Genomic DNA, 23,746 nt, shown 5'->3' on the forward strand with positions numbered 1-23,746 from the left:
CACCTACTCTGTATCTCACAAAGACACAGTGGTTGGAACCAAAAATCTCACATTTGGACTCATCAGACCAAAGGACAGATTTCCACCAGTCTAAGGTCCATTGATCGTGTTTCTTGGCTCAAGCAAGTCTCTTCCTCTTATTGGTGTCTTTTAGTAATGGTTTCTTTGCCACAATTTGACCATGATGCCTATTTGAACTCTGTGAAGCATTTATTTGGGCTGCAATGTGAGGTGCAGTCAACTCTAATGAACTTGTCTGTAACGGTTGTCGTCGGGAATGGAGGACCAAAACACAGCAGGAATGTGGATGCTCATCTTGATATTTATTTTAAACCAAGAAAAACACCAAAATGAAGACCGACCGATCAACAAAACAGTCTTTTCAGGCACACTCAGCAAAACAAGAAACAATCTCCCACAACACTACACCAAACAATTACCCATATATAGGACTCTCAGAGGCAACGAGAAACACCTGCCTCCAATTGAGAGTCCAGCACCCAAACCTAAACATAGAAAACCTAAACTAGACAGAATGCAGAAATACAACTTAGAACATACTAACCTAGAACATACCCCCAAAACCCAGGAACACATAAATCAAACACCCCTCTACAACACACACAAAACCCCCACCATACAAAACAAACATCCCTCTGCCACGTCCTGACCAAAATACTAAACAACTACTCCCTCTGCTGGTCAGGACGTGACATTGTCCTCTGCAGCCGAGGTAACTCTGGGTCTTCCTTTCCTGTGGCGATCCTCATGAGAGCCAGTTTCATCATAGCTCTTGATGATTTTTGCCACTGCACTTGAAACTTTCGAAGTTCTTGACATTTTCCAGATTGACAGACCTTCATGTCTTAAAGTGAGAGACTGTCATTTATCTTTGCTTATTTGAGCTGATCTTGCAATAATATGGACTTGGTCTTTTACCAAATAGGGCTATTTGTATATTATACCACCCCTACCTTATCACAACACAACTGATTGGCTCAAACGCAGGGCTAGGGGGCAGCATTGACACGGCTGGATAAAAAACATACCCGATTTAATCTGGTTACCACTCCTACCCAGTAACTAGAATATGCATATACTTATTACATATGGATAGAAAACACCCTAAATTTTCTAAAACTGTTTGAATGGTGTCTGTGAGTATAACAGAACTCAAATGGCAGGTCAAAACCTGAGAGATTCCTTTACAGGAAGTGGCCTGTCTGACCATTTGTTGAACTTCTTTTCCATCTCTATCATTTACTAAGGATCTCTGCTCTAACGTGACACTTCCCACGTCTTCCATAGGCTCTCAGAGCCCGGGAAAAAACAGAATGTCGTCATTCCAGCCCCAGGCTGAAACACATTATCGCCTTTCTCAAGTGGCCGATCAAGAGACACTGGCTTATGCGCGTGACCCCGACCGCCCCCGCCTTTGGGATTTTTTCCTCTGTTTGCCGAAAAGGAGATTCCCTGTCGGAATATTATCGCTTTTCTACGAGAAAAATGTCGTAAAAATTGATTTTAAACAGCGGTTGACATGCTTCGAAGTACGGTAATGGAATACTTAGAATTTTATTGTCACGAATTGCGCCATGCGCGTGACACTTCTTTACTATTTCGGATAGTGTCTGGAACGCACGAACAAAACGCCGCTATTCGGATATAACGATGGATTATTTTGGACCAAACCAACATTTGTTATTGAAGTAGCAGTCCTGGGTGTGTATTCTGACGAAGACAACAAAAGGTAATGAAACTTTTATAATAGTAAATATGATTATGGTGAGTGCTAAACTTGCCGGGTGTCTCAATAGCGAGCCCGTGATGCCTGGGCTATGTACTTAGAATATTGCAAAATGTGCTTTCACCAAAAAGCTATTTTATAATCGGACATATCGAGTGCATAGAGGAGGTCTGTATCTATAATTCTTAAAATAATTGTTATGCTTTTTGTGAACGTTTATCGTGAGTAATTTAGTAAAATGTTAGCGAATTCCCCGGAAGTTTGCGGGGGGTATGCTAGTTCTGAACGTCACATGCTAATGTAAAAAGCTGGTTTTTGATATAAATATGAACTTGATTGAACAAAACATGCATGTATTGTATAACATAATGTCCTAGGGTTGTCATCTGATGAAGATCATCAAAGGTGAGTGCTGCATTTAGCTGTCTTCTGGGTTTTGGTGACATTATATGCTGGCTTGAAAAATGGGTGTCTGATTATTTCTGGCTTGGTACTCTGCTGACATAATCTAATGTTTTGCTTTCGTTGTAAAGCCTTTTTGAAATCGGACAGTGTGGTTAGATTAACGAGAGTCTTGTCTTTAAATGGCTGTAAAATAGTCATATGTTTGAGAAATTGAAGTAATAGGATTTTTAAGGTTTTGAAAATCGCGCCACAGGATAGCAGTGGCTGTTACGTAGGTGGGACGAATTCGTCCCGCCTAGCCTAGAGAGGTTAAGAAGGAAAGAAATTCCACAAATTAACTTTTAACAAGGCATTCTCTCATGAAGCTGATTGAGAGAATGCCAAGAGTGTGCAAAGCTGTCATCGATTCAAAGGGTGGCTATTTTGAAGAATCTCAAATATAAAATATATTTAGATTTGTTTAACACTTTTTTGGTTACTACATGATTCTATATGTGTTATTTCATAGTTGTGATGTCTTCACTATTATTCTACAATGTAGAAAATAGTAAAACTAAAGAAAACCACTGGAATGAGCAGCTGTGCCCAAACTTTTGACTGGTACTGTATATTATTACTATTCTTCTTCATATACTATTCTTCAGATATACCACATTCTATCCATATACATCCCATATGATATACATTATATACACAACAGTATGTGGACACCCCCAAATTAGCGGATTTGGTGGTTTCAGCCACAGGTGTATAAAATCAAGCACAATTTTTGTGTCATTTAGCAGACGTAATTAGGTGCCTTGCAGACGTAAAAGTGCCTTGCTCAAGGGCACGTTGACATTTTTTCCCATTGTTGGCTCTGGGATTCAAACCAGCAACCTTTCAATTACTAGTCCAACTCTCAAACCGCTAGGCTACCTGTCATCCATGCAATATCCATAGAAAACATTGGCAGTAGAATGGCCTTACTCATGTCAAGTCCAGCCCATCCATAATCTCAGCCATTCATGGCTAGCCGGAAGGTTCCTGCCTTTTTCCGTGGCTAAACCAACTTGGCTCGTAATTGAAGGTTCACGTGTTCTAGAAAGGAATTTAAAAAAAATGTACTTTTGTCACGGGCGTCGTATTGATTAGACCAGAACGCAGCAGGAGTCTGTATACTCATCTTTTTATTTGGCAGAAAGAAGGAAAACCAATACAAAACACACGTATACAAAAACAACAACGACAAACAGTCCTGTAAGGCATACAGCTATACACGAAACAACTACCCACAAATTCCCATAGAAAAAACACCCCTCTTAAATAGGACCTTCAATTAGAAGCAACTAGGAGCAGCTGCTTCCAATTGAAGGTCAAGCCAACAAACACCACATAGAAATAGACATACTAGAACTAACATAGAAATAGACTAACAAGAACATAACCCAACAAACCCTGAAACACTCTAAACAAACACACTCCTGTCACGTCCTGACCAAACTACAATAACAAATAACCCCTTATACTGGTCAGGACGTGACAACTTTGATAAAAAAAAAAATGTAAGTTCAAATGCCTCTCCTGTGAAGAAGTGATGCGCGACACATGCGTAGTTTCCTGAAAACGAGTCAAATATGTAACTGCTTTGCTTTAAATAGCAACACTTTTAAAGAGCTTTAGCAAGCCCGACAACTGTACTTGTAAAGTTAGCATGTAGTTTGTAATGTACATTTTTCATCCTGTGAAAATGTTTGTACTCAGGGGCACCCTGGGCTAGCCTGAATAAATACAAGTTAATACTAAAATAAATAAACACATGGGTGTCTGAGCTGTGTTCTTATTGTTGGAACAGACAGCTCGGGTCTTTCAACATGTTAATACCTCTTACAAAGACAAGTAGTGATGCAATCAATCTCTCTTCTACTTTGAGCCAGGAGAGATTGACTTGCATGTGATTGATATTATCCCTCTGTGTACATTTAAGGGCCAGCCGTGCTGCTCTGTTCTGGGCCAACTGTAATTTGCCTATGTCCCTCTTTGTGGCAAATGACCAAATGAATGGACAGTAGTCCAGGTGCGACAAAGCTAGGACCTTTAGGACTTGTTTTGTTGATAGCAATGTCATGAAAGCAGAGCAGTGCTTTATTACAGACCTCTCCCCATCTTAGCTACAGTTGCATCAATATGTTTTGACCATGACAGTTCAGACTCCTCAACATGCTCAATTTCCAAATTATTCATTAGAAGATTTAGTTGAGGTTTAGGGTTTAGTGAAATCCCTCTTTGTTAAGTGATTTCACTTGCTGTGGTAGCTGACGTGTATAATGTTGAGTCATCAGCATACATTGACACACAGGCTTTACTCAGTGCCAGTGGCAGGTCTTTAGTAACGATTGAAAAAAGTAAGGGGCTTAGAGAGCTGCCCTGGGGAATGCGCGACTCTGCATGGATTATGTTGGAGAGGATTCCATTAAAAAGCCCCCTCTGTTAGACAGGTAACTCTCAATCCACGATATAGCAGGGGATGTAAAGCCATACCACATGTGTTTTTCCATCTGCAGATCATGATCCATGTCAAAAGCTGCACTGAAGTCTAACAAAACAGCCCTAACAAATCTTCTTATTATGAATTTATTTCAACCAATCATCAGTCATTTGTTAGTGTCATACATGTTGAGTGCCTTTCCCTATAATTGTGCTGAAAGTCAGTTGTTAATTTCTTTACTGTAAAATAGCATTGTATCTGGTCACATTTCTTTCCAAAAGTTCACTAAGGTTTGGTAACAGTCTGTTTGGTCAGGGTACTTTGCAATTCTTGGATAGCGGAATTACTTTTGCTTCCTTTCAGGCCTCAGGCAGACACTTTCTTGTAGCCTTAGATTGAAGAGATGGCAAATAGGAGTGGCAATATAGTCCGCTATCCTCCTCAGTAATTTCATAGACAACAATACTCACTTTATGGAATTGAAAATGACAAAGCTTGTCTTTCATAATTTGGTCAGTTATACATGGATGTGTCGGTTCAGAATTTGTTGTTGGTATGTCATGCCTAAATTAGCTAATCTTGCTAATGAGTTTTGTGACAAATGAGCCATCTGATTCAATTAATGATTGGGCTGAGTTCGCCTTTTTGCCCAACATTTCATTTAAGTTGCTATAAGGCTTGATACTATTATTATTTACACATTTATCTTTATGTCATAGTATAGTTTCTTCTTATTTTTATTCAGTTTAGTCACATGATTTCTCAATTTCAAGTACGTTGGCTGATCAGCTGTGCAGCCAGACTTTCCCATCCCACAAAGGATGGGAAACTAACCTAAATCACTCATACTTTTCTCGTATAGTTCACTTTTATAATACTCAAATATTCAATTAATGGTGGCCAATATTGAGAGATGAGGCTACCCTCACATTTCTGAAATTACATGAGCAATTGATGTTTACTGATCACGAAAGGCATGCAGTTACTTGCTCTATAACTTTGATGATAAAGTGCAATTGTTTTGCATGGAATGATTGACCATTTTTTGTTCTGACTATGCTCTTCAAGAGGTGATGCTATAACAACCAAATAGTTGACATTCCCTTGATAACGGCACGCAGTTGTCAATGGTTTTGGCGGAGCTGGGGATCTCCTTGCCCCCCAGGAGCCAAGTCGAACATTCTGTGATGTATTGTGATGTTTTACTGATAATGACCTACAGCGCATTTGGAAAGTATTCAGACATCGTGACTTTTTCCACATTTTGTTACGTTACAGACTTATTCTAAAATGGATTAAATTGGTATTTTTCCTCTTCAAGCTACATACAATACCCCATAATGACAAAGCAAGAGCAGTTTTTAGAACTTTTTGCCAAATTATTACAAATAAAAAACTGAAATGTCACATTTACATAAGTACTCAGACCTTTTACTCATTACTTTGTTGAATCACCTTTGGCAGTGATTACTGTCGTGGAAAATTGCAAAATTATGTTATAATGCTTGTATTGTATTATAATGGTTGTTTTATACGACAGAATAGAGTATTCTTAACTATTGTCTGTGTGTTCTACTGTGGATGGGCCTCTATGAGATAAAACTGACAGAGGAAATTTACGATGTCTTTGGGAGATAAAACGTAAAGAGCATTCCAGATAACATGAGCTAATGTTTTTGTGCTATATCGTACCAGGGTGAGACGGTTCCAGTTTGGAGTAGGAGGACCAGACACTGGTCTATACAACGAAAACTGTTGACACAGCAGTTGCTGTCTGCTATGTTTTACAGATATCTATCATACAAATATTAACCTCTTACATCTAGATGTTCCGCTAGCGGAACACCTGCTCCAATATCCAATGATGGGCGTGGCGCGAAATACAAATTCCTCTAAAATCCGAAAACTTCAATTTTTCAAACATATGACTATTTTACAGCATTTTAAAGACAAGACTCTTGTTAATCTAACCACACTGTCCGATTTCAAAAAGGCTTTACAGCGAAAGAAAAACATTAGATTATGTCAGCAGAGTACCCAGCCAGAAATAATCAGACTACCCATTTTTCAAGCTGGCATATAATGTCACAAAAAACAAAACCACAGCTAAATGCAGCACTAACCTTTGATGATCTTCATCAGATGACACTCCTAGGACATTATGTTATACAATACATGCATGTTTTGTTCAATCAAGTTCATATTTATATCAAAAAACAGCTTTTTTACATTAGCATGTGACGTTCAGAACTAGCATACCCCCCGCAAACCTCCGGTGAATTTACTAAATTACTCACGATAAACGTTCACAAAAAACATAACAATTATTTTAAGAATTATAGATACAGAACTCCTCTATGCACTCGATATGTCCGATTTTAAAATAGCTTTTCGGTGCAAGCACATTTTACAATATTCTCAGTAGATAGCCCGGCATCACAGGGCTAGCTATTTAGACACCCACCAAGTTTAGCACTCACCAATATCAGATTTACTATTAGAAAAGTTTGATTACCTTTCCTGTTCTTCGTCAGAATGCACTCCCAGGACTTCTACTTCAATAACAAATGTTGGTTTGGTCCCAAATAATCCATCGTTATATCCAAATAGCTGCGTTTTGTTCGTGCGTTCAAGACACTATCCGAAAGGGTAAATAAGGGTGACGAGCATGGCGCATTTCGTGACAAAACATTTCTAAATATTACATTACCGTACTTCGAAGCATGTCAACCGCTGTTTAAAATCAATTTTTATGCCATTTTTCTCGTAAAAAAGCGATAATATTCCGACCGGGAAATCGTTTTTTATTACAAAGAGAGTGAAAGTAAAAGCATGCTATCCCCTCATGCACGAGCCTCAGTCTAATGGCCCTCTGATAGAGCACTTGCCAAACGCGCTAATGTGTTTCAGCCTGGGGATGGAATTACATCGTTCAGCTTTTTCCCGCCTTCTGAGAGCCCATGGGAGCCGTAGGAAGTGTCACGTCATGCCGTGTCAATACTGCCCCCTAGCCCTAACAGGTTAACGTAAAGACTTTAAACTCAGGATTCTGTAAAAGCCTACCCCATTGAGGAAATGTGTTTACTTTCAGCTTCCTGTGCCAACAGGAAGTCTCTTAAATTGGCATCAAAGGGGCTGTTTCGAAAGGGTTAAAAGAGTAACATCTTTCCAAAACTTCAAATGTGTGATTAGGCAACCCTCATGAACTGTAAATCAGTCATTTCTCCCATCAGATTTCCAAGAAAAACTCACACACACACACACACAGCAAGGATGAAGTGACACAGTGTGGGGCTTAGAGACACACAGAGCCAACAATAGTTATCTTCGTCTGAACTATCAAAGAACCGCTAGACCTAGAGCTCTGAAATTTTTGAAACCTGTTCTAGATCTCAAGTCAATAGTGCGTGGTGAGTTATGTGGCTCTAGAAGGTTCTCAGACCGAGAAACAGCCTCGTATATTTGCAATAACTTCAATTCATTTTGACCATCACGAAAATGACAACATTTAGAAAAGTCCCAGAGTCTCAAAACTAGGTGCATTGAAACCACCTCGGCCCATAGAGACGGACCCTAACGTTTCTGTCCGATAGCTCATTCAAGGACCCCATAGCAATGCCCGGAAAATGTGCATTTTCAGCACCAATTAAGGTTGCTGCTCGGGCTCCAAATGACCTATCGAGCCAAACTTGGGATTTGGGGTCGCCTCAGCTAGGCCTACACATATTGTCAGAACTGGACCCGCAGCTAGAACGTAACTATGTGTTTTATGTTTTTATTATGGTTTAAACAGAAGGCGCTGTGAATTTTGGGCTTGCTCTGAAATATGTGATAGTTGGCTTCTAAACGAGTTTGAAAAAGTGGGTGTGGTGTCAGTTTGTATCAGTTTGGTGTCAGAATGATATCTAATTGACTGTTGGACGGTGACTTGCTGGCTGACTTTTGTCCATTTGCAATATGTTTGAACAGTGATAGACCATCACCAAATTGACATTCTGAAATCAACACAACGAGCAATGGAGAGGAACCACTATCACTGCCCGGCCATCCCGAGTTCATCGGGCCAGTCAATTTCGCATTTCTGCAGTATTTATGAGCATGTCAAATTCTTGATGGTAAATGCCCATTGAAACATATTGCAAATGGACAGCCGTGCACTTGGTGATTGGAATGGGTTACCAGTAGCACATTTTTTAAATAGTTTTAGGGGGGAGCAAGGGCTCTATGGTTGGGTAGGGAGCACCCCCCACCAGTGCCCATCCAATAGGATGCGCCCCTGGTCATTTTGGACGTTTTTAAAAAAATCATAAAAAAATAACAGAGTCCCACTTCTCCCTCATCATACATGACAAATAGACCATCTAGGTTGATTCATGGCTTAACATAGGGCTATATATCATTTTGGCAGTATAAATGCCATTTGGACATGGTTCACTGACTTTTGGGTTTGGAAAACGACTTCATATGATCGTACATGGCAAATGGACATAACACCGTGATTTGGCACTTTCAATACTTTCATATTGCATTTGGACATTTGTTATGGCATTTGGCAATGGTTCACTGACTTTTGACTTCGACTTTTGACTTCCTATAAAATCATATTGCAAATGGACAAAACATCCTGATTTGGCACTTTCAATACTTTCATATTGCATTTAGAGATTTCTTATGGCATTTGGCAATGGTTCACTGACTTTTGACTTCGACTTTTGACTTCCTATAAAATCATATTGCAAATGGACAAACATATGCCTTATGGACAAGTTAAAAAAATATGACAATAAAATATGACAAAAATATGTTCATACAGTTCTTATACATGTATAATTGACAAAATAAATCAAAAGAATTTCAAAAAACGGTCCAGAAAGCACTTTTTTAAGAGGGTGATAAGTTTTAGATTTTTTTTTCAAATTTTCAAAATTTGACCCTTAGGTCTTGACTTGATGTGCATTTGCAATATTATAATGTACCGTGGAGCGCGCTCACTCACTTTTGCTGTGTGACACTTGGCATTTGCCATATGGCATTTACAATATGTTTTGAATGAAACAGCGTCCATTTGAGTGGTATTGTACATCGTGTATATGTTTCATACGGTGCCAATAAGTTCCCATTCATTTTTGTCCATTTCAGGGGGGTATTCCCTTACATCTATTAAGACTTTGTCCACAATGAAAAAGGCACGCTTACCCCTTGTAACGTCTGCTTCCAACTCACACTCTCAAACACGTACATCCCCTGAACGCAGCTCACTCTCCAGATCCCAATCACCTGAATTCTAATCACCTGTTCACACACCTGTATGTCATTATCACACACTATTTAGTTCAGTTCTTTGCACCCCATCATTTTGAGGTATTGTTTGTTTTGTGACACACTTCTAGTCGGAGCTCTATGTTTCCTTGTAATTTAATCCTCCCGTGTATGGTAGTTTTTGCCTGCCTCACTAACGGTGCCTATTCCCTGCCTGTACCTTAGCCTATCAGAGGCTTGGTCCTGGTCAATCCCTGGATGGGAAACCAGATGCTGCTGGAAATGGTTTTGGAGGGCCAGTAGGAGGAACTTTTTCCGCTGTTCTAAAAACAGTGCTTGGGGACATTGCTCTCTGTAGAGTGCTGTCTTTTGGATGGGACATCAAATGGGTGTCCTGACTCTCTGTGGTCACTAAAGATCCCATGGCACTTATCATAAGAGTAGAGGTGTTAACCCTGGTGTCCTGGCTAAGTTCCCAATCTGGCCCTCATACCATCATGGCCACCTAATCTTCCCCAGCTTTCAATTGTATCATTCATCCCCCCCTCTCCCCTGTAACTATTCCCCAGGTTGCTGTAAATGATGTGTACTCAGTAAACTTAACTGATAAAATAAGGGTAAAATAAATAAAATGCATGACACAATCTATGTTGAGGCTAGTTAACTTAAACATCTATATTGAGGCTAGTTAACTTAAAACGCAAATGGAGATCCAAATAACCAAAACACAGCCTTCAGCCTACTACAGTGAGATGCAGCCATGCACAGCTGTTTTGACAAATAAATAGGTCTATAGGCCCGCTTGAAACATGGAGAACCATGCTGCTCATGAGTTCTGCAACATGTTGTGCCTGTAGCTCAGGACCTGCCTGTAGCTCAGAACTTGAAGCAAGGATATGCATAGTCTTGATACCATTTGAAATAAAATCAAATGTTATTAGTCACAAGCGCCGAATACAACCTTATAGTGAAATGCTTACTTACAAGCCCCTAACCAGCAATGCAGCAAAAAAATATGAATAAGAAAAAAGTAACAACTAATGAAAGAGCAGTAGTAACCCATGCCAAATCTTTTCAGGCTCCTGAAGGAGAATAGGTTTTGTCGTGCCCTCTTCACAACTGTCTTGGTGTGTTTGGACCATGTTAGTTTGTTGGTGATGTGAACACCAAGGAACTTGAAGCTCTCAACCTGCTCCACTACAGCCCCGTCGATGAGAATGGGGGCGTACTCGGTCCTCTTTTTCCGGTAGTCCACAATCATCTCCATTGTCTTGATCATGTTGAGGGAGAGATTGTTGTCCTGGCACCACGTGGCCAGGTCTCTGACCACCTCCCTATAGGCTGTCTCACCATTGTCGGTGATCAGGTCTACCACTGTTGTCATGGGCAAACTTAATGATGGTGTTGGAGCCGTGCCTGCCCATGCAGTCATGAGTGAAAAGGAGGGGACTGAACACGCACCCCTGAGGCGCCCCTGTGTTGAGGATCAGCATGGCAGATGTTGTTACCTACCCTTACCACCTGGGGGGCGGCCCATCAGGAAGTCCAGGATCCATTTGCAGAGGGAGGTGTTTAGTTCCAGGATCCTTAGCTTAGTGATGAGGTTAGAGGGTACTATGGTGTTGAAGGCCGAGCTGTAGTCAATGAGTAGCATTCTCATATAGGTGTTCATTTTGTCCAGGTGGGAAAGGGCAGTGTGGAGTGCAATAGAGATTGCATGATCTGTGGATCTGTTAGTGAGGTATGCAAATTGGAGTGGGTCTAGGGTTTCTGGGATAATGGTGTTGTGAGCCATGACCAGCCTTTCAAATCACTTCATGGCTGCAGACATGAGTGCTACGGATCGATAGTCATTCAGGGAGGTTACCTTTAGTGTTCTTGGGCACAGGGACTATGGTGGTCTGCTAGAAACATGTTGATATTATGACTATTATACACTGCTCAAAAAAATAAAGGGAACACTTAAACAACACAATGTAACTCCAAGTCAATCACACTTCTGTGAAATCAAACTGTCCACTTAGGAAGCAACACTGATTGACAATACATTTCACATGCTGTTGTGCAAATGGAATAGACAACAGGTGGAAATTATAGGCAATTAGCAAGACACCCCCAATAAAGGAGTGGTTCTGCAGGTGGGGACCACAGACCACTTCTCAGTTCCTATGCTTCCTGGCTGATGTTTTGGTCACTTTTGAATGCTGGCGGTGCTTTCACTCTAGTGGTAGCATGAGACGGAGTCTACAACCCACACAAGTGGTTCAGGTAGTGCAGCTCATCCAGGATGGCACATCAATGCCAGCTGTGGCAAGAAGGTTTGCTGTGTCTGTCAGTGTAGTGTCCAGAGCATGGAGGCGCTCCCAGGAGAAAGGCCAGTACATCAGGAGACGTGGAGGAGGCCGTAGGAGGGCAACAACCCAGCAGCTGGACCGCTACCTCCGCCTTTGTGCAAGGAGGAGCAGGAGGAGCACTGCCAGAGCCCTGCAAAATGACCTCCAGCAGGCCACAAATGTGCATGTGTCTGCTCAAACGGTCAGAAACAGACTCCATGAGGGTGGTATGAGGGCCCGACGTCCACAGGTGGGGGTTGTGCTTACAGCCTAACACCGTGCAGGACGTTTGGCATTTGCCAGAGAACACCAAGATTGGCACATTCGCCACCAGCGCCCTGTGCTCTTCACAGATGAAAGCAGGTTCACACTGAGCACGTGACAAACGTGACAGAGTCTGGAGACGCCGTGGAGAACGTTCTGCTGCCTGCACCATCCTCCAGCATGACCGGTTTGGCGGTGGGTCAGTCATGGTGTGGGGTGGCATTTCTTTGGGGGGGTCGCACAGCCCTCCATGTACTCGCCAGAGGTAGCCTGACTGCCATTAGGTACCGAGATGAGATCCTCAGACCCCTTGTGAGACCATATACTGGTGCGGTTGGCCCTGGGTTCCTCCTAATGCAAGACAATGCTAGACCTCATGTGGCTGGAGTGTGTCAGCAGTTCCTGCAAGTGGAAGGCATTGATGCTATGGACTGGCCTGCCCGTTCCCCAGACCTGAATCCAATTGAGCACATCTGGGACATCATGTCTCACTCCATCCACCAACTCCACGTTGCACCACAGACTGTCCAGGAGTTGGCGGATGCTTTAGTCCAGGTCTGGGAGGAGATCCCTCAGGAGACCATCCGCCACCTCATCAGGAGCATGCCCAGGCGTTGTAGGGAGGTCATACAGGCACGTGGAGGCCACACACACTACTGAGCCTCATTTTGACTTGTTTTAAGGACATTACATCAAAGTTGGATCAGCCTGTAGTGTGATTTTCCACTTTCATTTTGAGTGTGACTCCAAATCCAGACCTCCATGGGTTGATAAATTGGATTTCCATTGATTATTTTTGTGTGATTTTGTTGTCAGCACATTCAACTATGTAAAGAAAAAACTATTTAATAAGATTATTTCTTTCATTCAGATCTAGTATGTGTTGTTTAAGTGTAACCTTTATTTTTTTGAGCAGTATATTATGACAAGTGTCAGTGAAGACACTTGCCAGTTGGTCAGCGCATGCTCGCAGTACACGTCCTGGTAATCCTTCTGGTCCTGCGGCCTTGTGAATGTTGTCCTGTTTAAAGGTCTTACTCACTTAGGCTGTGGAGAGCGTGATCACACAGTCTTCCGGAACAGCTGGTGATCTCATGCATGTTTCAGTGTTTTTTGCCTCGAAGCGAGCATAGAAGTAGTTTAGCTCGCCTGGTAGGCATGTCACTGGGCAGCTCTCAGCTGTGCATGTCCTGGCACATCCGACAAGCGTCAGAGGCGGTGGAGTACGATTCGATCTTAGTCCTGTATTGAAGCTTTGCCTGTTTGATGGTTCGTCAGAGGGCATAGCGGGATTTCTTATAAGCTTCCGGGTTAGAGTCCCACTCCTTGAAAGCGGCAGCTCTAGCCTTTAGCTCAGTGTGGCTGTTGCTTGTAATCCATGGCTTCTGGTTGGGGTATGTACGTGTGGTCACTATGGGGTTGACGTCATCGATGCACTTATTGATGAAGCTAATGACTGTTGTGGTGTACTCCTCAATGCAATCGGAGGAATCCAGGAACATATTCCAGTCTGTGCTAGCAAAACAGTCCTGTAGCTTAGCATCTGATTCATCTGACTTTTTTATTGATCGAGTCACTTGTGCTTCCAGCTTAAATTTTAGCTTGTAAGGAGAAATCAGGAGGAAAGAATTATGGTCAGATTTACCAAATGGAGGGCGAGGGAGAGCTTTGTATGCATCTCTGTGTGTGGAGTAAAGGTGGACCAGAGTTTTATATTTGTTTATTTTTTCCTTCTCTGGTTGCACATTTAACATGCTGATAGAAATTTGGTAAGACCGATTTTAAGTTTCCCTGCATTAAAGTCCCCGGCCACTAGGAGTGCCGCCTCTGGGTGAGCGTTTTCCTGTTTGCTTATGGTGGAATACAGCTCATTGAGTGCGGTCTTAGTGCCAGCCTCAGTCTGTGGTGGTATGTAGGCAGCTATGAAATATACAGATGAGCACTCTCTAGGTAGATAGTGTGGTCTACAGCTTATCATGAGATACTCTACCTCAGGCGAGCAAAACCTTGAGACTACCTTAGATATCTTGCACCAGCTATTATTTACAAAAATAAATAGTCCGCCGCCCCTCGTCTTATCAGACGCCGCTGTTCTATCCTACCGATACAGTGTATAACCAGCCAGCTGTATGTTGATAATGTCGTCGTTCAGCCATGACTCCGTGAAGCATAAGATATTAAAGTTTTTAATGTCCCGTTGGTATTTTAATCTTCTGCGTAGGTCATCGATTTTATTTTCCAAAGATTGCACATTTGCTAGCAAAATTCTCAGAAGGCAGACCTGCCCTCCGTCCCCTTTTTCTCCGCCTTCTCTTCACGCAAATTGACGGGGATCTGGGTCTGTTCCCGGGAAAGCAATATGTCATTCACGTCGGCCTCGTCAGACTCTTTAACCTCTTACATCTACACGTTCCGCTAGCGGAACACCTGCTCCAATATCCAATGATAGGCGTGGCGCGAATTACAAATTCCTCAAAAATACAAAAACTTCAATTTTTCAAACATATGACTATTTCACAGCATTTTAAAGACAAGACTCTCCTTTATCTAACCACACTGTCCGATTTCAAAAAGGCTTTACAGCGAAAGCAAAACATTAGATTATGTCAGCAGAGTACCCAGCCAGAAATAATCAGACACCCATTTTTCAAGCTAGCATATAATGTCACAAAAACCCAGAAGACAGCTAAATGCAGCACTAACCTTTGATGATCTTCATCAGATGACACACCTAGGACATTATGTTATACAATACATGCATGTTTTGTTCAATCAAGTTCATATTTATATAAAAAAAACAGCTTTTTACATTAGCATGTGACTAGCATGTGACTAGCATTCCCACCGAACACTTCCGGTGAATTTACTAAATGACTCACGATAAACGTTCACAAAAAACATAACAATTATTTTATGAATTATAGATACAGAACTCCTTTATGCACTCGCTATGTCCGATTTTAAAATAGCTTTTCGGTGAAAGCACATTTTGCAATATTCTGAGTAGATAGCCCGGCCATCACAGGCTAGCTATTTTGACACCCACCAAGTGTGGTACTCACCAAACTCCGTTTTACTATTAGAAAAGTTTGATTACCTTTGCTGTTCTTCGTCAGAATGCACTCTCAGGACTTCTACTTCAATAACAAATGTTGGTTTGGTTCCAAATAATCCATAGTTATATCCAAATAGCGGCGTTTTGTTCATGCGTTCAAGACACTATCCGAAGGGTAAAGAAGGGTGATGCGCCCGACGCGTTTCGTGACAAAATATTTCAAAATATTCCATTACCGTACTTCGAAGCATGTCAAACGCTGTTTAAAATCCATTTTTTATGCTATTTTTCTCGTAAAAAAGCGATAATATTCCGACCGGGAGTCATTGTTTTCGTTCAAAGAGAGAGAAAGTAAACATGGTGTCGGCTCGTGCACGCGCCTCCAGTCTCATTGTCCTCAGATCGACCACTTACAAAATGCGCTACTGTTTTTCAGCCAGGGCCTGCAAAGCCACCATTCATCGTTCTGGCGCCTTCTGAGAGCCTATGGGAGCGTTAGAAAATTTCACGTTATGCCAGAGATCCCCTGTTTTGGTTAGAGATGATCAAGAATGCCAAGAAAAAGTCAGAGAGAGCGCTTCCTGTTTGGAATCTTCTCAGGTTTTGGCCTGCCAAATGAGTTCTGTTATACTCACAGACACCATTCAAACAGTTTTAGAAACTTTAGGGTATTTTCTATCCAAATCACACAATTATATGCATATTCTAGTTACTGGGCAGGAGTAGTAACCAGATTAAATCGGGTACGTTTTTTATCCGGCCGTGCAAATACTGCCCCCTATCCCCATCAGGTTAAACCCTTTACACTGAAGATCTGTGAAGTTATTTGGATTTTTACAAATTATCTTTGAAAGACATGCTCCTGAAAAATGTATGTTTCTTTTTTTGCTAAGTTTATTATTCTAGCCCAGGCTCAATTTAGATTTTGACCACTAGATGGCAGCAGTGTATGCAAAGTTTTAGACTGATCCAATGAGCCATTGCATGTCTGTTCAAAATGTTGTATCAAGACTGCCCAAATGTGCCTAATTTGTTTATTAATACATTTTCAAGTTCATAATTGTTCACTCTCCTCAAACAATAGCAATGTATTATTTCACTGTAATAGCTACTGTAAATTGGACAGTGCAGTTAGATTAACAAGAATTTAAGGTCTATGTCCTGGGATTTTTTGTTTGTTACTTACAACCTCATGCTAATCACATTTGCCTAGTTAGCGCAACCGTCCCATAGAGTTTAATTTGAGCTGGAACAGGATCCGGCACCTCTCCATTTTGGACTGTTTTGTTCCGGAACCTATTTGGCCGGATCCTGTACCTCTCCTGGCATGAAATTATTTGAAATGTAAGATATTATTTTTAATGTAAAAAGTCTAATAAAAGCGATCAAAGTTCATTCGAGTTGTCTATTATTTAATTATCCTGCCCCCACCAAACAGTGTAATGTTAAAAAATAGATTTTCAGCCTGGGCCTAACATTCTAAGAGTTGATTTGGGTTGGCCCGGGTTTATGCTTTCTAACTTTTTAACTTTCTATGATCTTGCTCTCTCTCTCTCTACTCTGATAGACATGAGCCTGCATCTCTCAAGCTTTGCACTACATAATTTATTTCCTTATAGAATCATAGCCACATGAAGGGTTCTGAATGAACTGCAGCACCCCTGATCAATTGAAATACATTTGCCAAAGTTATAGAATTACTGCTGTCTGTTCAGAAATGAATAATAATTCAGAATAGCCTATTACACAATGAGAAGGCCTATAATTTAGCGACAGATGATCAATAGCTGTGGATTGTAGCCTAATAACATGGACTAGCCTACAGTCAGGAACGTGCAGTAAATCTGGCAGTGAAAAAACAGCATGCAGACAAAACAGGCCTTTTGCAATATTTCAAATACAATCGAGGGAAAATACAGGTTGAAAAGCAAATGGCTACTGCTGAAAAGAGAAGACTATGCTGTAGACTACCAAAATATTTGATCAACTTTCAAATATTGTTGAGAGAGACTCTCTTTTGGCACGAGCGCATCGGCCATCACCAGCGAGTGAGCTGTGCGTCATTGGGTGAGCCATTGAAACTGGAAAGCATTTTTAGGGCTAACGTTTTGTATGGTATGTATAATTTCAGAATGTCCATCCATTTTTGTATATGTTGCGAATTTTCTAAAAGTACAATATGTTATGAATTTGCAAAACGTACAAAATTTGACTTTTTGGGCGATCCGACCAAATTCATATATAAATGTTCAGTTAGAGATCTATCATTCTCATTGAAAGCAAGTCTAAGAAGTAATAGATCTGTTCTATGTGCACTATTCAATGCTTCCCATTAAGTTTTGTTTTGAAAATACAATATTTTTGTTTATGGAAAATGTATTTCACAGCGGTTTAGATGGTACAATGATTCTCTACAGAATGACTGCTTTTTTTGTCACAAACTGAAATTAGTCAAACTATTCAATTTTAGCAATCAGGAAATGGCGGCGCGATTTCTGCATATTGCACCTTTAAGTAACCTTCTGCTTTATTTAATGATACCAAACGTAACATATCATACTAATTTAAGTTTCCCGGATTTACATTTACTACGTTTACTATGTCTAGTCTATGAAACCAGGCTGCCTTCACACACCGCAGAGCGCCCTGTCCATAATGCTTACACAGTGCTGCGGAGATACAGATTTTTTGGGGGCGCCAACCTGTCACTCAAGCATTTTAAACTTTTTAGCTATTTTTAAATAGGAACATAAAACTAAAACTGAGGGGGCTAAAGTTTGAATCTTTAGCCCCCTCGTTGTGCAGGCCCACCAACTGAGATACAGAGGACCATGGGATAATTATACAGGCTCATTACATTTTTAGCTCTTCTTGACCAAATAAAGTGTTGAACAAAAATCAAAGGGAAATTCAAGAGGAGGGGCCCATAATACTATTAACTGTGTCACTACTGTGTCAATTAACCTCTCTAGGGTAGGTGGCACCAAATCGTCCCACCTACGTAACAGCCAGTGTAATCCCGTGGCGCGTTATTCAAAAACCTAAAAAATGCAAAAACTTCAATTTTTCAAACATATGACTATTTTACACCATTTTAAAGACAAGGCTCTCGTTAATCTAACCACACTGTCCGATTTCAAAAAGGTTTTACAACGAAAGCAAAACATTAGATTATGTCAGCAGAGTACCCAGCCAGAAATAATCAGACACCCATTTTTCAAGCTAGCATATAATGTCACATTTACCCAAACCACAGCTAAATGCAGCACTAACCTTTGATGATCTTCATCAGATGACAACCTTAGGACATTATGTTATACAATACATGCATGTTTTGTTCAATCAAGTTCATATTTATATAAAAAACCAGCTTTTTACATTAGCATGTGACTAGCATGTGACTAGCATTCCCATCGAACACTGCCGGTGAATTTACTAAATTACTCACGATAAACGTTCACAAAAAGCATAACAATTATTTTAAGAATTATAGATACAGAACTCCTCTATGCACTCGATATGTCCGATTTTAAAATAGCTTTTCGGTGAAAGCACATTTTGCAATATTCTCAGTAGATAGCCCGGCATCACAGGGCTAGCTATTTAGACACCCAGCAAGTTTAGCACTCACCAAAGTCAGATTTACTATAAGAAAAATGTTATTACCTTTTCTGTCTTCGTCAGAATGCACTCCCAGGACTTCTACTTCAATAACAAATGTTGGTTTGGTCCAAAATAATCCATAGTTATATCCAAACAGCGGCGTTTTGTTCGTGCGATCAAGACACTATCTGAAAGGGTAAATAAGTGTGACGAGCATGGCGCAATTCGTGACAAAAAATGTCTAAATATTCCATTACCGTACTTCGAAGCATGTCAACCGCTGTTTAAAATCAATTTTTATGCCATTTTTCTCATAAAAAAGCAATAATATTCCGACCGGGAATCTGCGTTTAGGTTAACAGACGAAAGAAAATAAAGCATGGGGTCAACTCGGGCATGCGCCTAAGCCCATAGTACTCTGATCGGCCACTTGCCAAAAGCGATAATGTGTTTCAGCCAGAGGCTGCCTCGATATCGTTCAGCTTTTTCCCGGGCTCTGAGAGCCTATGGGAGCTGTAGGAAGTGTCAAGTTAGAGCAAAGATCCTCAGTCTTCAATAAAAAGAGCCAAGATGAAACACAACTTGTCAGACAGGCCACTTCCTGCATGGAATCTTCTCAGGTTTTGGCCTGCCATTTGAGTTCTGTTATACTCACAGACACGATTCAAACAGTTTTAGAAACTTTAGGGTGTTTTCTATCCAAAGCCAATAATTATATGCATATTCTAGTTACTGGGCAGGAGTAGTAACCAGATTAAATCGGGTACGTTTTTTATCCGGCAGTGTCAATACTGCCCCCTAGCCCTAACAGGTTAAGAAACGCCCCACAAACATCACCCCATTGGCCCCCATGTGGGTATTCGGTGGATAAGTTTGGCATGGGCTAGCCCACAACAGCCTAACATGGGCCAGACCACAACAAGCCCACACCAACCCAACATGGGCCATTGTGCCAATGTGGGCATGTTGCTGGGAAAATATGGCCTTATTTCAGGCAAAGTGAGGGCTGCCTTTCCATATGGGCTGCCCACACTGGGAAACAAATGGCAAATGCCTTGGTGGCCAATGTAGTCAATGATCAAAAGCTCATTGGCCCAAATGTTTGCAGCCTACATGGGGACAATATTTTAGCCCACATCGTGCCAATGAGACTTGTTTGCTGGGGCCCCGCTGTCACTGACCTACTATCCCTGCCGACAACACATGGTAGGACAGACGCCATGACTGAAAGGGACGGAGCCTAATCCTCAGTGACTCAATGCTAACCTTACTGGAGAAAGGGAGGCCCTTGTCCTGAGGTGATAAGACCGGACCCCTCTTTCAGATTGTTTGATCCTAGTTGCGCAATCATACCTATTTTAATGACCATTTACCATATTTTTCCTTCTCCCTGCTAAAATAGATGGAATGTTCTGATGGACTACTGTTACACCACCGCCTCTGGGAATCCAAATGATGAACTTCGCTATGACCTCTTCTTTAGGTAATTCTCATGCATGTTTCTCTGAAGCAATTTCCTTGAACAGTGCGGTAGTGTGATTTTTCCAATCTGTTTTGTTGTTTTGCCTTTGTTTCTGAACCAGCTGTGACAAAGACCCACAGACAACTGTGTTTGAGAATGGGAAGAGTCAAATGGGCCGTTTTGCCTTTGAAGTGTTTCGCTTTGTCAAGCACAAGAACCAGAAAATGTCTACTGTCTTCCTGCACTGCGTTACCAAGCTGTGTCGAGCCGATGACTGCCCCATGCTCATGCCGGTGAGGTTCTGAGGGTGACCTCTGGTAATATTAGTCCAAAAGGCATTCACACCAAAAGATGAGAAACAAAGCAATGACTTGGTACCTTTAGTAACATGCTGGTAACTTGAACTCAAAGCAAAAATATTTGGATTAAAGCCACATATCCCTGTCTTGTCTCCACAGATCTGTGGTAGTAGAAAGAAGCGGGACGTCTCAGAGAGGACAGAATCAAACTCTGCATCAGGAAACGCTATCATTACTGCTGGACCAATAATCACAAGGAGCGGTACGCCTCGCCACTGTCCACCTCCTCCCTCCCCCTCAATCATCCACCCCTGGCACATGCCCTATTCCAAATCCACCCCTGTACTAAAGAGTTGAATGAACAGGAGAGAATGCAGACCTACCCAACGCAAGATCCAATTCTAATTTTGTGCTCCTGGGTGGCCCAGCGGTCTAAGGCACTGCATCTCAGTGCTAGAGGTGTCACTACAGACACCCTGGTTCGAATCCAGGTTCTACCACAACCGGTTGTGATTGGGAGTCCCATAGGGCGGTGCACAATTGGCCCTTGGCTCGTGTAGGCTGTCATTGTATATAAGGATTTGTTCTAAACTGACTTGCCTAGTTAAATGTTTTTAATGTACTCTTTGAGGTATATACTACTATATGTGACCCGATTCAGGAAACTAGGCGTAAGTCGCAAGTCACCACTTCACAGGAGAGCAGTTTGAACGTAAAACATTTTTTTTTGTCAAATGCGAATTTTTGGCAGAATTGCCTAATCGAACATGTGAACTTTCATGTGCGTTAATAACAAACTTGTATGCCATCTGTAAATAAGAATAAAGTTGTTAAATTACGAGCCTTGTTGGTTAAGCCACAGAAAAAGTTAGCAACCTTCCCACTAGCCATGATTGACTGAGATAATGTGGGCTGGACATGCTGAAAGAGGAGTTTGGATTGGTCTGCCGTAAAGAAAGCGTCTGTCTATTTGAGCTCGTCAGTCTGTGTTGGTAATCCTGTCGAACGCTGCTTTTTTATAAACGTATTGTGTAGTGGAGCTGCATAAGTGTTGCTCTCCATTTTCTGGAGGATCAAGTTTTGATAGCTAAAGAGATGGAGAAAACCCTGTCTCCAGATTACGTCTTCAAACTAAGGATGGCATTCCTGACAGAGAGGTGTGTCCATGATGCATGTTGATAGTCTAGCGTTAGGTAGCTACATTTTCATATATTACACATCTCAAATTTTGACAAAGTGGTTTCTTTTCAAGCTAAAGTGTACTGTTAGCTAGCTAGCTAACGTTAGCTGACTGGCTCCCTATCTGACGTTATTATTTGTTTCCCAGAGCCGTTTGCTTTTCTAGTTAGTCTAATGTTAGCTAGCTAACATTGGACCTGGTTGGTTAGTTCCCAGCAATGTGGCATTGTTGCCACTTTGTTCATTGTTTAACTGGCTAACGTTAGCTGGCTGGCTCATTTGCTAACATGACGTGTGTGTGATCTTAAACGTTGTTTACCTAGCTAGGTTCATTGTTTAGCTAGCTAGCTATATGTCTTAAGCTAAAGTGTACTGTTAGCTAGCTAACATTAGCTAGCTGGCTCCCTAGAGGATGTTATTATTTGTTTCCCAGAGCTGTTTGCTTTTGTAGTTAGAACCTAATATTAGGCAGTGTTGGCACTTTGTTCACTGTTGTTGAACTAGGTTACTTTGATGGAGACGGGCTTAGTCCGGCACACGTAAGATTCTTAATTTGGCTTGTTATCGGAAAGGCTGTGTGGGGCAATAGATAGAGCATTGGCCTTCTAGGTGAAATTGGTGAAGAGATTCAAATGTCGTGGGTTCAAGTCCCACTAGAGTCAAATGTAACATTTTGTCTCCTCCTTCCCTGGACAATGGAATGCAAAGAGTGATCTTTTACAAAATAGCAAATGGTCTAATCCGGGGACCTATATTTCGCACCTAAACTCAGCAAAAAAAGAAAAACCCTCTCACTGTCAACTGCGTTTATTTTCAGCAAACTTAACATGTATAAATATTTGTATGAACATAAGATTCAACAACTGAGACAAACTGAACAAGTTCCACAGACATGTGACTAACAGAAATTGAATAATGTGTCCCTGAACAAAAGGGGGGGTCAAAAGTAACAGTCAGTATCTGGTGTGGCCACCAGCTGCATTAAGTACTGCAGTGCATCTCTTCCTCATGGACGGCACCAGATTTGTCAGTGCTGTGAGATGTTACCCCACTCTTCCACCAAGGCACCTGCAAGTTCCCGGACATTTCTGGGGGGAATGGCCGTTGCCCTCACCCTCCGATTCAACTGCTCCCAGGCGTGCTCAATGGGATTGAGATCCGGGCTCTTTGCTGGCCATGGGAGAACACTGACATTCCTGTTTTGCAGGCAATCATGCACAGAATGAGCAGTATGGCTGGTGGCATTGTCATGCTGAAGGGTCATGTCAGGATGAGCCTGCAGGAAAGGTACCACATGAGGGAGGAGGATGTCTTCCCTGTAACGCACAGCACTGAGATTGCCTGCAATGACAACAAGCTCAGTCCAAAGAGGATGTGACACACCGCCCCAGACCATGACGGACCCTCCACCTCCAAATCGATCCCGCTCCAGAGTACAGGCCTCGGTGTAATGCTCATTCCTTCGACAATAAACGCAAATCCTACCATCGCCCCTGGTGAGGCAAAACCGCGACTCATCAGTGAAGACCACTTTTTGCCAGTCCTGTCTGGTCCAGCGACGGTGGGTTGTGCCCATAGGCGACGTTGTTGCCAGTGATGTCTGGTGAGGACCTGCCCTATTTCAAATCCAATCGAGGGAAAATACAGGTTGGAAAGCAAATGGCTTCAGCTGA

The 23,746-nt window shown here is 41.7% G+C and overlaps 1 protein-coding gene across 2 annotated transcripts in view; it reads left to right on the plus strand.

Annotated features, from left to right (window-relative positions):
• zpld1a (zona pellucida-like domain containing 1a) overlaps positions 1 to 23,746 on the plus strand; it is an 89,573-nt gene that overhangs the window by 52,488 nt on the left and 13,339 nt on the right. For both annotated transcript variants that reach the window (NM_001165392.1, XM_014195688.2), the window contains 3 exons: positions 20,536 to 20,616; positions 20,717 to 20,888; positions 21,054 to 21,156. In NM_001165392.1, the coding sequence (NP_001158864.1) occupies positions 20,536 to 20,616; positions 20,717 to 20,888; positions 21,054 to 21,156 (356 nt within the window). The remainder of the gene's footprint in view (positions 1 to 20,535; positions 20,617 to 20,716; positions 20,889 to 21,053; positions 21,157 to 23,746) is intronic.

The sequence above is a fragment of the Salmo salar genome, chromosome ssa04 (assembly GCF_905237065.1).
Source record: "Salmo salar chromosome ssa04, Ssal_v3.1, whole genome shotgun sequence".
NCBI classification, from domain to species: Eukaryota; Metazoa; Chordata; class Actinopteri; order Salmoniformes; family Salmonidae; genus Salmo; species Salmo salar.